The sequence below is a fragment of the Hyla sarda genome, chromosome 12 (assembly GCF_029499605.1).
Source record: "Hyla sarda isolate aHylSar1 chromosome 12, aHylSar1.hap1, whole genome shotgun sequence".
NCBI classification, from domain to species: Eukaryota; Metazoa; Chordata; class Amphibia; order Anura; family Hylidae; genus Hyla; species Hyla sarda.
Window position 1 is genome coordinate 28632400 of NC_079200.1, and position 16556 is coordinate 28648955.

Consider the following 16556-nt stretch of genomic DNA (forward strand, 5'->3'; position numbering starts at 1 on the left):
GTTAGAGGTTTAAATACGTACCCTTACCTACTCTACATTTAGGGTTATATATATATCTTTGGTGAAGTATCCTCACAGTATTGCGTTCCTTTCAAAGCCTGTTATATTTACAAATATTAGGCTACCTAATACTTCACTACATTTGTCATATTTATTATCATTATTTTTGTTTCTTTAGGTCATCGCATTGGTCATGGATCTTTTCACAGATGTAGACCTCCTATGTGATCTGATAGAAGCAGCAAGTAAAAGAAGAGTCCCCGTGTACCTGCTGCTCGATGAGAAGAACCTCACATACTTCATAGAGATGTTTGAGAAGTTGGGATTCAATAAAGTTCAAATACCTGTAAGTTCCATTTATATATTTCATATATATATATTGTTCACTATGTATCCAAAAAAGAACATCTAAAATAAGTCTAAATTACAACAGCTCAGACCCGTGGTGTCCCAGCACCGGTGGCTGCCTCGTGGTTTTGTACTGTCTCGGGCAGCTTGGCAGCACAAGGTGTTGGGCCCACTAAAGTTCTGGATTTACTATAATATCAGAATATATTTCTCTGAATTCATTATTGTTCTATGTATATATGTTTTATAAGTTATTGTGCCTTTAAGGGTGTTACCCTTGAGACCCTGCAGTGAACTCCATGTGACCCTGCCTGCCAATGAGACCCCAAAAGTCTCCCCTGTATAGTGAGGTGCAGGGGAGGAGTTAGTCAGTTCACTGCTGGTACTAGTCTAGTGCTAGTCTCCAGTCTAGTGGCTCCTGAGCAACAGCTGGGCTCAGTTGTGCTGTGTGTCGTGTGCTCTGACGAGAGGCCTACTTCAAGTTTAATCTCTCAACTGCAAGTGTTACTCGCAACGAAGAAATTCATGCCTCTGCGGAACATTCTTCAGTGCCTTGGCAGGACCCTAGCAACCAGGCAAGTCAGTACAATTCTGTCCGGTGAAAGCACCACAAGTCTCAGCAAGAAAACAGGGCTCCGCTGCACTCTCACACCAAGGCCAGCCGTTTGTGTATTGTGGTGTCCTGGTACAGGATCTTGTCCTGTCCCTGTCTAAAGTCCCCTCAGCTAGAGCTCCTCCATCTCCACAGGGCTCTCCTGCAGGGCTTGCCCCTTGGTCGCCTCATATAATTGTATTTACATGTATATTATTTAATGTATAGGTATAAGAAATGTACAGGACCTTCCCAGGTCATGTGATCCACAATTGTGAATGTACATATGATTAAGGACCTTACTGGGTCATGTGATGTACCCAGAGTTCACTGGGTTCAGGACTTACAGGTTTGCTGGCCAATGAGCAGCCACTAAAACCATGAGTTATAAAGCTCAATCCTACAAATTCCTGAATGGTGAGTGCTTGCCGCTGTTCTTCTTTTTATTTCGTCAATCCTACAAATCCTGTGTGACTACTATTCTACTCAAATCTTATAATTAGTAGCACAGTGGCCTGCTCAAAGTTCATTACTATCAGTCCCAGCAAAGCCTGTGAGGAACCTGCATCCCGGTTACCTCAGGAGAAAGTGTTCCATTGTAAAGACTGTTGCGTAAAAGTTCAAGTAAAAGTTTCCAGTTATCTCATAAATTCTGCTGTGGACATCTGTTTATTATCCCTGCTGTTTGTGGGCCGGTTGGTGGCAGGACCTCCAATACTAAGAAAACCTCACCCTGGCGTCACGACAAGTAAGGGATAATACCACCAGACACTGTAATAGCATTGCAACACCCCAGTCACCACAGTATTACCATCTGCACAAGCTCAGTAAAGACAGTTATCCGTAACCTGACGTCGGTGTGTTCATTTACTCCCTGTGTCTGGCCCAGGAGAAGCTGCCTACAACCTCAGACCGTGTATAGGATAACGGTGCCCTGGCATCACGAAGTGATCAGGTATCTCCACCAACACCACCCTGAGTCACCACAACCCTATCGAGTATGGGGACCTGAGTCTCTCATCGGAATTGTGCGCCACTACTCCATTCTTTGTCTATGGGAGATGTTGGAGATGCTTGGCTATCACTGGCAGCTCCTATAGACAATGAATGGAGCAATAATGTAAATGAGTGACCGGCACTACATTCAGACAGGTGACTCGTGTCCCAATTCTCAAAAAAACGGGGGGTTCCAAGTAATCCCTTAAGATCAGTAACCATAAAATGTCTATGATTATCTCAGTTATAGTACAGAAAGATAAAAGTATGGTGGTCTCTGGATACCCGATAAGGAGCCATGAGAACTGCATGTGCCATTGTACATTGTCTGACCTTGCAATTAAAAGTGCACGAGTCCTAATAATGTTGGCGATGACTCCCCATATAATGTCAGATGTAATGTAAATTATTACTCTGACTTATTTGGGTGGAAGCTTTTTTTTTTACTGTGAAGGTGCTAAAAAAAATCCCATCATTAGACACGTCTGCACTTGAAATGCTCCCATTTTTCTTATTGACTTGCTGACTTCTAGGATTTCTGTATTACTCAGGACAATAACTGGGTGTTCACCCTCAGGCACCGGGTGGAGGACTGCACAATATTCTTCCATTGACAGAAAATGACAGTTAAATATAGTCTGGAGCGCTCCCATATTTATGTATAAAACATTACGAGGATTATAACCAAGCAAAACAGTGTAGCGTTCAGTGATGTCTCTGTTTAAAGAGGTACTCCGCCCCTAGACATCTTATCCCCTATCCAAAGGATAAAGGATAAGATGTCTGATCCCGGGGGTCCCGCCAATTGGTCTTGATCTCGGATGCGGAACCCCAGACATCGGCTGCATGGCGCGAACTACGCTCCATGCCGGATGACTGGCGATGCGGGGCTGAGGTTTGTGACCTCACGGCCACGCCACGCTCATGACGTCACGGCCATGCCTCCTCAATGCAAGTCTATTGGAGGGGGCGTGACAGTCATCACGCCCCCTCCCATAGACTTGCATTGAGGGGGCGTGGTCATGACGTCACAAGGGGCATGGCCGACCACCGCAGCACGAAAAAAAAAGCGTTTGGAACATTTAGTTCCAAACGCTGGCCAGTGGAGTACCCCCTTTAATGCACCACAAAATCCATATTTAAGGGGTGCTCCACTAATTTAAATAATTTTATTTATATAGCGTCCTTGGTCCAGGGCGCTTTACATTTGATAAGGAGTTGAAAAATACATGAAACAACCACAGGTACAATAAACAGGACACATAGTAAATGTTCTGAAGTTCATGGGGGTCTGAGTTGAACTTGATGGACTCTGGTCTTTTTTCGACCTATGTTACTATGTATATGTCTTAGAGGCCAAACCCCCCGCGATTAGACACTTACCCCCTTATCCTATGGAAAATGAATAGGTTTTAAAGGGGTACTCCAGTGGAAAACAATTTTTTTTAACCGGGGCCAGAAAGTTAAACAGATTTGTAAATTACTTCGATTTAAAAATCTTAATCCTTCCAGTACTTATCAGCTGCTGTATACTACAGAGGAAGTTTTTTGTTTTTCAATTTCTTTTCTGTCTGACCACAGTGCTCTCTGCTGACCCCTCTGCCCATGTCAGGAACTGTCCAGAGTAGGAGAGGTTTGCTATGGGGATTTTCTCCTACTCTGGATGGTTCCTGATACCGACAGAGATGTCAGCAGAGAGCAATGTGGTCAGACAGAAAATAAATTCAAAAAGAAAAGAACTTCCTCTGTAGCATACAGCAGCTGATAAGTACTGGAAGGATCACAATTTTTTAACAGAAGTAATTTACAAATCTGTTTAACTTTCTGACACCAGTTGATTTAAAAAAAATAAAAAATTCACTGGAGTACCCCTTTAAATTGTGCAGGCTTTGGTAAAGATTTTCAGTTGTGGAAAACAAAATAGTAAGACTTCACTCACATCCCGAGGAATTGATTCCTGGTCCCCTGGTTGGCCTCTGTACATCCGAACGCCAGCAATGATATTTCCTTACATTTAATTGTACTCCAAGGAAATGCCAGGGAAGGTAAGTATAGTGTTTTTATATTAACTTTTTTTTAATTTAATTTAATTTATTTTCATAACTATTTTTTTTAAATGCAGATTTGTGAGTTTTCACAGCAAAATCCACAATGCGTTAATTTTGTAACTGATTTTGATGTTCCCTTGGAATCGTTAAAGGGTTACTTCGGTAAAAAACAAATGTTTTCAAATCAACTGGTGCCAGAAAGTTAAACAGATTTGTAAATTACTTCTATTTAAAAATCTTAATCCTTCCAGTACTTATCAGCTTCTGTATGCTCCAAAAGAAGTTGCGTTTTTCTTTCCAGTCTGACCACAGTGCTCTCTGATGCCATCTCTGTCTGTGTCAGGAACTGTCCTGGGTAGAAGCAAATCCCCATAGCAAACCTATCCTGCTCTAGACAGTTCCTGACACGAACATAGGTGGCAGCAGAGAGCACTGGGCAGACTGGAAAGAACTACACAACTTCCTCTGGAGCATACTGCAGCTGATAAGTACTAGAAGGATTAAGATTTTTAAATAGAAGTAATTTACAAATCTGTTTAACATTCTGGCACCAGTTGATCTGAAAACATTTTTTCACCGGAGTACCCCTTTAAGAGAAACATGCATCAAACCCAAGACAATGTTGAAACATAACTTGACACTCTGTAGATCGGCAATGCAGGTCAAATCATCAGAAATCTTTTGCACAGTGTTTAAAGGGGTTATCCAGGAAAAAACTTTTATATATACTGTATATACATATATATATATATATATATATATATATATATATATATATATATATATTTATATATATATATATATATATATATATATATATATCAACTGGCTCCAGAAAGTTAAACAGATTTGTAAATTACTTCTATTTAAAAAAAAATCTTAATCCTTTCAGTACTTATGAGCTGCTGAAGTTGAGTTGTTCTTTTCTATCTAAATCCTCTCTGAGGACACCTGTCTCGGGAACTGTCCAGAGTAGAAGCAAATCCCCATAGCAAACCTCTTCTACTCTGTGCAGTTCCCGAGACGAGCAGAGATGTCAGCAGAGAGCACTGTTGCCAGACAGAAAACAACAACTCAACTTCAGCAGCTGATAATTAGTGGAAGGATTAAGATTTTTTAATAGACGTCATTTATAAATCTGTTTAACTTTCTGGAGCCAGTTGATTAAAAATAAAAATAATTTTTTTCCTGGAATACCCCTTTAAATGTCAGCCACTTTGCCGGTGCTGTGCTACTGTGTGAACATACCTGTGTGGATGATGGATGATGTACTCGCATCATCACATGCAATCTTTTTCTAACAGCTGGAGGCACACTGGTTGGGAATCAATGGTCTGAGGCAGTGGTGTCCAAACTGCAGCCCTCCAGATGTTGCAAAGCTACAACTCCCAGCATGCCCGGACAGCCGTTGGCTGTCCGGGCATGCTGAAAGTTGTAGCTTTGCAACATCTGGAGGGCCACAGTTTGGACACCACTGGTCTAAGGAGTCTAACATATTAGACATCCACATTTTGGGGAGGTAATGTTATCTACACTTGGTTTGCCTGAATAACCATGAATTTACATGCTTTATTAGAAGTGAGTAATATTTAACAATTTTCTGCATGTATCTTTTTTATTGTAGAATATTAAGATCCGCACTATAAGTGGTGACACATACTGCACAAAGTCTGGGAAGAAATTTTCCGGGCAGTCGCTGGAGAAGTTTCTGTTGATTGACTGTGAGCATGTCCTTGCTGGTTCCTACAGGTAAACTTACTATTCACGTCTTATGAAGTAGTTACATAGTTCTTAACCCCTTAAGGACTCAGGGTTTTTCCGTTTTTGCACTTTCGTTTTTTCCTCCTTACCTTTTAAAAATCATAACCCTTTCAATTTTCCCCCTAAAAATCCATATGATGGCTTATTTTTTGCATCACCAATTCTACTTTGCAGTGACATTAGTCATTTTACCCAAAAAGTCATGGCGAAACGGAAAAAAAAAATCATTGTGCGACAAAATCGAAGAAAAAACGCCATTTTGTAACTTTTGGGGGCTTCTGTTTCTACGCAGTGCATATTTCGGTAAAAATGACACCTTATCATTATTCTGTAGGTCCATACGGTTAAAATGATACCCTACTTATATAGGTTTGATTTTGTCGCACTTCTGGAAAAAAATCATAACTACATGCAGGAAAATTTATACGTTTAAAAATGTCCCCTTCTGACCCCTATAACTTTTTTATTTTTCCACGTACGGGGCGGTATGAGGGCTCATTTTTTGCGCCATGATCTGAAGTTTTTATGATTTTTGTTTTGCTCGGACTTTTTGATCACTTTTTATTCATTTTTTAATGGTATAAAAAGTGACCAAAATACGCTTTTTGGGACTTTGGAATTTTTTGCGCGTACGCCATTGACCATGCGGTTTAATTAATGATATATTTATATAGTTTGGACATTTACGCATGCGGCGATACCACATATATATATATATATTTTTTTTATTTACACTGTTTTATTTTTTTCATGGGAAAAGGGGGGTGATTCAAACTTTTATTAGGGAAGGGGTTAAATGACCTTTATTAACACTTTTTTTTACGTTTTTTTTGCAGTGTTATAGGTCCCATAGCGACCTATAACACTGCACACACTGATCTCTCATGTAAATATACATCCTGCGTCGTTAAGGGGTTAAATCAACTGGTGCCAGAAAGTTAAATTATTTAAAGATTTGTAAATGACTTCTATTAAAAAAATCTTTACCCTTCCAGTATTTTTTAGCAGCTGTATGCTACAGAGGAAATTATTTTCTTTTTGAATTTCTTTTTTGTCTTGAACACAGTGCTCTCTGCTGACACCTCTGTCCGTGTCAGGAACTATTCAGAGCAGCATAGGGGATTTTCTCCTGCTCTGGACAGTTCCTGATACGGGCATCAGGTGTCAGCAGAGACAAAAAGGAAATTCGAAAAGAATTTCCCCCTGTAATATACAGCTGCTAAAAAGTACTAGAAGGCTAAAGATTATTTTAATAGAAGTAATTTGAAAATCTGTTTAACTTTCTGGAAGCAGTTGATTTGAAAAAAAAAATGTTTTCCACCCCTTTAAGGCTTAAAAAAGACAAGAGAGTCCATCAAGATCAACCTATATCACTGTTACGCCGAGCGCTCCGGGTCCCCGCTCCTCCCCGGAGCGCTCGCTACACTCTCCTCACTGCAGCGCTCCGGTCAGATCCACTGACCCGGGGCGCTGCGATACCGCCTCCAGCCGGGATGCGATTCGCGATGCGGGTAGCGCCCGCTCGCGATGCGCACCCCGGCTCCCGTACCTGACTCGCTCTCCGTCTGTCCTGTCCCGGCGCGCGCGGCCCCGCTCCCTAGGGCGCGCGCGCGCCGGGTCTTTGCGATTTAAAGGGCCACTGCGCCGCTGATTGGCGCAGTGGTTCCAATTAGTGTTATCACCTGTGCACTTCCCTATATCACCTCACTTCCCCTGCACTTCCTTGCCGGATCTTGTTGCCATCGTGCCAGTGAAAGCGTTCCTTGTATGTTCCTAGCCTGTGTTCCAGACCTCCTGCCGTTGCCCCTGACTACGATCCTTGCTGCCTGCCCCAACCTTCTGCTACGTCCGACCTTGCTTCTGTCTACTCCCTTGTACCGCGCCTATCTTCAGCAGCCAGAGAGGTTGAGCCGTTGCTAGTGGATACGACCTGGTCACTACCGCCGCAGCAAGACCATCCCGCTTTGCGGCGGGCTCTGGTGAAAACCAGTAGTGACTTAGAACCGATCCACTAGCACGGTCCACGCCAATCCCTCTCTGGCACAGAGGATCCACTACCTGCCAGCCGGCATCGTGACAGTAGATCCGGCTATGGATCCCGCTGAAGTTCCTCTGCCAGTTGTCGCTGACCTCACCACGGTGGTCGCCCAGCAGTCGCAACAGATAGCGCAACAAGGCCAACAGCTGTCTCAACTGACCGTTATGCTTCAGCAGTTACTACCACAGCTTCAGCAATCATCTCCTCCGCCAGCTCCTGCACCTCCTCCGCAGCGAGTGGCCGCTTCTGGTCTACGACTATCCTTGCCGGATAAATTTGATGGGGACTCTAAGTTTTGCCGTGGCTTTCTTTCCCAATGTTCCCTGCACCTGGAGATGATGTCGGACCAGTTTCCCACTGAAAGGTCTAAGGTGGCTTTCGTAGTCAGCCTTCTGTCTGGAAAAGCCCTGTCTTGGGCCACACCGCTCTGGGACCGCAATGACCCCGTCACTGCCTCTGTACACTCCTTCTTCTCGGAAATTCGAAGTGTCTTTGAGGAACCTGCCCGAGCCTCTTCTGCTGAGACTGCCCTGTTGAACCTGGTCCAGGGTAATTCTTCCGTTGGCGAGTATGCCGTACAATTCCGTACTCTTGCTTCAGAATTATCCTGGAATAATGAGGCCCTCTGCGCGACCTTTAAAAAAGGCCTATCCAGCAACATTAAAGATGTTCTGGCCGCACGAGAAATCCCTGCTAATCTACATGAACTCATTCACCTAGCCACTCGCATTGACATGCGTTTTTCCGAAAGGCGTCAGGAGCTCCGCCAGGATATGGACTCTGTTCGCACGAGGCGTTTCTTCTCCCCGGCTCCTCTCTCCTCTGGTCCCCTGCAATCTGTTCCTGTGCCTCCCGCCGTGGAGGCTATGCAGGTCGACCGGTCTCGCCTGACACCTCAAGAGAGGACACGACGCCGCATGGAGAATCTCTGCCTGTACTGTGCTAGTACCGAACACTTCCTGAAGGATTGTCCTATCCGTCCTCCCCGCCTGGAAAGACGTACGCTGACTCCGCACAAAGGTGAGACAGTCCTTGATGTCTACTCTGCTTCTCCACGTCTTACTGTGCCTGTGCGGATGTCTGCCTCTGCCTTCTCCTTCTCTGCTGTGGCCTTCTTGGACTCCGGATCTGCAGGAAATTTTATTTTGGCCTCTCTCGTCAACAGGTTCAACATCCCGGTGACCAGTCTCGCCAGACCCCTCTACATCAATTGTGTAAACAATGAAAGATTGGACTGTACCATACGTTTCCGCACGGAGCCCCTTCTAATGCACATCGGACCTCATCACGAGAGGATTGAACTTTTGGTCCTTCCCAATTGCACTTCTGAAATTCTCCTTGGACTTCCCTGGCTTCAACTTCATTCCCCAACCCTGGATTGGTCCACTGGGGAGATCAAGAGTTGGGGGCCCTCTTGTTCCAAGGACTGCCTAAAACCGGTTCCCAGTAACCCTTGCCGTGACTCTGTGGTTCCTCCTGTAACCGGTCTCCCTAAGGCCTATATGGACTTTGCGGATGTTTTTTGCAAAAAACAAGCTGAGACTCTACCTCCTCACAGGCCTTATGATTGTCCTATCGACCTCCTCCCGGGCACTACTCCACCCCGGGGCAGAATTTATCCTCTGTCCGCCCCAGAGACTCTTGCCATGTCTGAATACGTCCAGGAAAATTTAAAAAAGGGCTTTATCCGTAAATCCTCCTCTCCTGCCGGAGCCGGATTTTTCTTTGTGTCCAAAAAAGATGGCTCTCTACGCCCTTGCATTGACTACCGCGGTCTTAATAAAATCACGGTTAAGAACCGCTACCCCCTACCCCTCATCTCTGAACTCTTTGATCGCCTCCAAGGTGCCCACATCTTTACCAAACTGGACTTAAGAGGTGCTTATAATCTCATTCGCATCAGAGAGGGGGATGAATGGAAAACGGCATTTAACACCAGAGATGGACACTTTGAGTATCTGGTCATGCCCTTTGGCCTGTGCAACGCCCCTGCCGTCTTCCAAGACTTTGTTAATGAAATTTTTCGTGATCTCTTATACTCCTGTGTTGTTGTATATCTGGACGATATCCTGATTTTTTCTGCCAATCTAGATGAACACCGCCAGCATGTCCGTATGGTTCTTCAGAGACTTCGCGACAATCAACTCTATGCCAAAATAGAGAAATGTCTGTTTGAATGCCAATCTCTTCCTTTCCTAGGATACTTGGTCTCTGGCCAGGGACTACAAATGGATCCAGACAAACTCTCTGCCGTCTTAGATTGGCCACGCCCCTCCGGACTCCGTGCTATCCAACGTTTTTTGGGGTTCGCCAATTATTACAGACAATTTATTCCACATTTTTCTACCGTTGTGGCTCCTATCGTGGCTTTAACCAAGAAAAATGCCGATCCCAAGTCTTGGCCTCCTCAAGCGGAAGACGCCTTTAAACGGCTCAAGTCGGCCTTTTCTTCGGCTCCCGTGCTCTCCAGACCTGACCCATCTAAACCCTTCCTATTGGAGGTTGATGCCTCCTCTGTGGGAGCTGGAGCTGTCCTTCTACAAAAAAATTCTTCCGGGCATGCTGTTACTTGTGGGTTTTTTTCTAGGACCTTCTCTCCGGCGGAGAGGAACTACTCCATCGGGGATCGAGAGCTTCTAGCCATTAAATTAGCACTTGAGGAATGGAGGCATCTGCTGGAGGGATCAAGATTTCCAGTTATTATTTACACCGATCACAAGAACCTCTCCTACCTCCAGTCTGCCCAACGGCTGAATCCTCGCCAGGCCAGGTGGTCTCTGTTCTTTGCCCGATTTAATTTTGAAATTCACTTTCGGCCTGCCGATAAGAACATTAGGGCCGATGCTCTCTCTCGTTCCTCGGATGCTTCTGAAGTTGAACTCTCTCCGCAACACATCATTCCTCCTGACTGCCTGATTTCCACTTCTCCAGCCTCCATCAGGCAAACTCCTCCAGGAAAGACCTTTGTTTCTCCACGCCAACGCCTCGGAATCCTCAAATGGGGTCACTCCTCCCATCTCGCAGGTCATGCGGGCATCAAGAAATCTGTGCAACTCATCTCTCGCTTCTATTGGTGGCCGACTCTGGAGACGGATGTTGTGGACTTTGTGCGAGCCTGCACTATCTGTGCCCGGGATAAGACTCCTCGCCAGAAGCCCGCTGGTTTTCTTCATCCTCTGCCTGTCCCCGAACAGCCTTGGTCTCTGATTGGTATGGATTTTATTACTGACTTACCCCCATCACATGGCAACACTGTTATTTGGGTGGTCGTTGATCGATTCTCCAAAATGGCACATTTCATCCCTCTTCCTGGTCTTCCTTCAGCGCCTCAGTTGGCTAAACAATTTTTTGTACACATTTTTCGTCTTCACGGGTTGCCCACGCAGATCGTCTCGGATAGAGGCGTCCAATTCGTGTCTAAATTCTGGAGGGCTCTCTGTAAACAACTCAAGATTAAATTAAATTTTTCTTCTGCATATCATCCTCAATCCAATGGACAAGTAGAAAGAATTAACCAGGTCTTGGGTGATTATTTACGACATTTTGTTTCCTCCCGCCAGGATGACTGGGCAGATCTTCTACCATGGGCCGAATTCTCGTATAACTTCAGAGTCTCTGAATCTTCCTCCAAATCCCCATTTTTCGTGGTGTACGGCCGTCACCCTCTTCCCCCCCTCCCTACCCCCTTGCCCTCTGGTCTGCCCGCTGTGGATGAAATTTCTCGTGATCTTTCCATCATATGGAGAGAGACCCCAAATTCTCTCTTACAGGCTTCATCACGCATGAAGAAGTTCGCGGATAAGAAAAGAAGAGCTCCTCCCATTTTTTCCCCTGGAGACAAGGTATGGCTCTCCGCTAAATATGTCCGCTTCCGTGTCCCTAGCTATAAGTTGGGACCACGCTATCTTGGTCCTTTCAAAATTTTGTGCCAGATTAATCCTGTCTCTTACAAACTTCTTCTTCCTCCTTCTCTTCGTATTCCTAATGCCTTTCACGTTTCTCTTCTTAAACCACTTATCATTAACCGTTTCTCTCCCAAATCTGTTCCTCCCACTCCTGTTTCCGGCTCCTCGGACATCTTCTCCGTCAAAGAGATTCTGGCATCCAAAAAGGTCAGAGGGAAAACCTTTTTTTTAGTGGATTGGGAGGGTTGTGGTCCAGAAGAGAGATCCTGGGAACCTGAGGACAATATCCTAGACAAAAGTCTGCTCCTCAGGTTCTCAGGCTCTAAGAAGAGGGGGAGACCCAAGGGGGGGGGGTACTGTTACGCCGAGCGCTCCGGGTCCCTGCTCCTCCCCGGAGCGCTCGCTACACTCTCCTCACTGCAGCGCTCCGGTCAGATCCACTGACCCGGGGCGCTGCGATACCGCCTCCAGCCGGGATGCGATTCGCGATGCGGGTAGCGCCCGCTCGCGATGCGCACCCCGGCTCCCGTACCTGACTCGCTCTCCATCTGTCCTGTCCCGGCGCGCGCGGCCCCGCTCCCTAGGGCGCGCGCGCGCCGGGTCTTTGCGATTTAAAGGGCCACTGCGCCGCTGATTGGCGCAGTGGTTCCAATTAGTGTTATCACCTGTGCACTTCCCTATATCACCTCACTTCCCCTGCACTTCCTTGCCGGATCTTGTTGCCATCGTGCCAGTGAAAGCGTTTCCTTGTATGTTCCTAGCCTGTGTTCCAGACCTCCTGCCGTTGCCCCTGACTACGATCCTTGCTGCCTGCCCCGACCTTCTGCTACGTCCGACCTTGCTTCTGTCTACTCCCTTGTACCGCGCCTATCTTCAGCAGCCAGAGAGGTTGAGCCGTTGCTAGTGGATACGACCTGGTCACTACCGCCGCAGCAAGACCATCCCGCTTTGCGGCGGGCTCTGGTGAAAACCAGTAGTGACTTAGAACCGATCCACTAGCACGGTCCACGCCAATCCCTCTCTGGCACAGAGGATCCACTACCTGCCAGCCGGCATCGTGACAATCACTATTGTGTTCCTACGTGTTGATCCAGAGGAAGGCAAAGACCCTTATGAGGCTGATGCCCATTGCCCCATACCAGGTGAAACATTCCTTCATGACTCCAAATATGACATTAGAATAAATCCCTGGATCAACGCTCTGTCCCCTATAAATCTAATATCCATAACTAGAGATGAGCGAAGTTACAGTGATTCGATTCGTCACAAACTTCTTGGCTCGCCGGTTGATGACCTTAGCCTGCATAAATTAGTTCAGCTTTCAGGTGCTTCGGTGGGTTGGAGACTCTCTCCTAGGACTGTATCCACCTTTTCCAGCCCACCGGAGCACCTGAAAGCCGAACTCATTTATGCAGACAGCAACCACCGAGCCGAGAAGTTTGTGACGAATCGTATTACTGTAACTTCGCTCATCTCTATCCATAACCTGTAATATTATAACTCTCCATAAATGCATCCAGGCCCCTTTGGAACTAGTTTATTGAGTTCCCCAAGACCACCTCCTCTGGCAGAGAATTCCACAGTCTCACTGCTCTTACAGTAAAGAATCCCTGTCTGAACTGGTGTAGAAAGCATTTTTCCTCTAGACATAGAGGATGCCCCCTTGTTATAGATACAGTCCTGGGTATAAATAGATCATGTATAAAACTTATCTATGATATGTGTCTTATTGTTGGGGTTCATTCTTACGATAATGCCATGTGCATGGATCTTTTTATGGCAGCAAATGGAGCCCCGATCGATCTCTATTACAGACCTCTAGGAACTCTACGTGCCCTGTGTGGTGCCTCATTAAAGGGGTTCTCCACCCCTAGACATCTCATCCCCTATCCTTTGGACATAAGATGTCTGATCACGGGGGTCCGCTGCTGGGAACCCCCGTGATCTCTCCTGCAGCACCCTGTGTCATCTGCTGCACGGAGCTAACTTCGCTCCATGCCTGATGACGGGCGTTACAGGGGCCGGAGTATCGTGACGTAATGGCCCCGCCCCCTCGTAATGTCACGCCCCACCCCGAGGGGCCATGACATCACGATACTCCGGCCCCTGTAACACCCGTCATCAGGCACGGAGCGAAGTTCACTCCGTGCACAAGATGACAGGGGGTGCTGCAGGAGAGATCAAACATCTTTTGGACAGGGGATAAGATGTCTAGGGGTGGAGTTAAAGGGGTACTCCAGTGGAAAACTTTTTTTTGTTACATCAACTGGTGCCAGAAAGTTAAACAGATTTGTAAATTACTTCTATTAAAAAATCTTAATCATATATGGCCAGTTATACTGTAGACCCACATGATGGATCAAGCCAAAGTACTTGGTACAAGAGGCCTAATGTGAAGCCAAATTAGGAGTAAATCCCTTTAAAGTGATGAGACATTAAACTTTTTTTTCCCCAAAGAAGATGCCCCAGTAGAGTTAAATGCAAATAACTCAACTTATTGTAATTTCATGGATGTACAAAGTGCAACGTTTCAGCCTATAAGGAAGCATTAAAGGGGTACTTTGCTGGAATTTTAATTTCATTTTAATTTTAATTTTATTATATAAATCAACTGGTGCCAGAAAGTTAAACAGATTTGTAAATTACTTCTATTAAAAAAAAATCTTAATCCTTCCAGTACTTATCAGCTGCTGTATACTACAGAGGAAGTTATTTTCTTTTTGAAATTCCCTTCTGTATGACCACAGTGCTCTCTGCTGACACCTCTGCCCATATCAGGAACTGTCCAGAGCAGGAGCAAATCCCCAACCTCTCCTGCTCTGGACAGTTCCTGACATGGACAGAGGTGTCAGCAGAGAGAGCTGTGGTCCGACAGAAGGGAAATTCATAAAGAAAAGAACTTCCTGTGTAGCATACAACAGCTGATAAGTACTGGAAGGATTAAGATTTTTTTTATAGATAATAATTAACAAATCATTTTAACTTTCTGGCACCAGTGGATTTAAAAATAATAATAATAATAATGTTTTCCAGCGGGGTACCCCTTTAAGTCTTTGTCAAGCATGAGACTTTTTATCTAACCTTTTCCATCATTACATTGTTATAATTTGTTATGTTTACTTTTTTTGCCTATGAGAACTGATTCTCAGCTTTATTATCTCCTTCAGTTTCAGCTGGCTTTCAGGTCACGTCCACAGCAATATGGCCACCTACTTCAAAGGGAATATAGTAGAAGAGTTTGAAAAAGAATTCCGATGTCTGTATGCGGACTCACTAGAGAATGAATACTTTGCTAATCTAGAAAACGAGAACAGCAAGCCATTTGGGTCTACGCCCACGAGGAACCGATGGAAACCAATAAAAGTTACTTCTCCACCACCTCTGGCTCTTCAACGTTCAATCCAATCTGACAGTAACTCCAGCACAGACAGCCAGAATAGTATAAAGACGCCACCCTTTAGTACCAACCAGGCGGTCACAGTCATTCGTGAAGAAAAACCAGTGATGTCAAGGTATTACCAAAGAAACTCTAATGATAAACCTGAGGAGAGAACTAAGCTAAAGGTGGAATCGCCCAAAGACCAGAGGCGACAGTCAGTTCCTCACGATCTACATAACCTTTCAACCATGCACAAACAGGCACTTTCCAAATCGACCCCGGATCTGATCGACACACCGTCCACTATTAGAGCCAAGCTAGAAAGTTCTCCGAACAGACTAAATCCTCAAAACAAGATATCGCCAAGAATGAAGAGTGACGTGGCAATAAATAAAGGGATAAACCACGACAGCACGCCAACAAGTAAGGCTACGTTGGCTGATAGCAAAAGGGAGGACACTACCAGAGACTTTAAAAGAATGACCCTCGGACATAGTAAATTAGACCTGATCACAAAAGTTAATAACAAGTTACTAGAGAATAAGCTGTACAGTCGCTTTCAGACTCAGCCCATGTAATGGAAAGACCTTCTAACCAACAGAAATGACAAGATGTTGGGAAATGACGTAATGGTTCTATTACTGCAGACGGCCTGTGCCTTGGATCTGTGAATCCATCTATGAACCATCTCATATTCATCTCTTGAGTGTATTCCTATTATGAGATGAGGTTTTAGAAACTAATGACCTTACAGACGACCTCGCCCATCTACCAAGATTCCAGTTTTAGAATACCATGCCTGAAAAATCCTTCACGCCCTGCCTGTGTTTGGTAGGATTCCTTTAAAAAGGGGTAGTCCAGGGCTGAAAGCGATGTCATAAAAGTGTTCATGTTGGCTTAAAGGTGTACTCCACTGGCAACATTTAGTTCCGAACGCTGTTTTCGCGCTGGGGAGGTGGGGGGCAGGGTGTCGGCCACGCCCCTTGTGACGTCACGGGCTTGCCCACTCAGTGCAAGTCTATGTTTTTGAAGCCCGGGCCCAGGGGGACTTAAAAAATTTACGCCGCAGTTCTCCTTAAAAGGGGTGCTCCGGTGGAAAACTTTTTTTTAAAATGAACTGGTGCCAAAAAGTTAAACAGATTTGTAAATTTCTTCTATTAAAAAATCTTTATCCTTCCAGTACTTATTAGCAGCTGTATGCTACAGAGGAAATGTTTTGCTTTTTGTTTTGTCCACAGTTGCTCTCTGCTGACACTTCTGTCCGTGTCAGGAACTGTCCAGAGCAGCATAGGTTTGCTATGAGGATTTTCTCCTGCTCTGGACAGTTTCTGATACGGGCATCAGGTGTCAGCAGAGAGCACTGTGGACAAGACAAAAAAATGAAATTCCAAAAGAAAAGAATTTTCTCTGTAGCATAGAGCTGCTAAAAGGTACTGGAAGGATAAAGATTTTTTAGTAGAAGTAATTTACAAATCTGTTTAACTTTCTG

At 45.1% G+C, this 16556-nt stretch overlaps 1 protein-coding gene across 1 annotated transcript in view; it reads left to right on the top strand.

Moving 5' to 3' along the window:
* FAM83C (family with sequence similarity 83 member C) overlaps nt 1–16348 on the top strand; it is a 28543-nt gene extending 12195 nt beyond the window's left edge. The window contains exons 2-4 of the mRNA XM_056548516.1: nt 179–346; nt 5609–5733; nt 14856–16348. Coding sequence (XP_056404491.1) covers nt 179–346; nt 5609–5733; nt 14856–15645 — 1083 coding nt within the window. The 3' untranslated portion in view covers nt 15646–16348. The remainder of the gene's footprint in view (nt 1–178; nt 347–5608; nt 5734–14855) is intronic.
* Nucleotides 16349–16556: the final 208 nt, after the last annotated feature.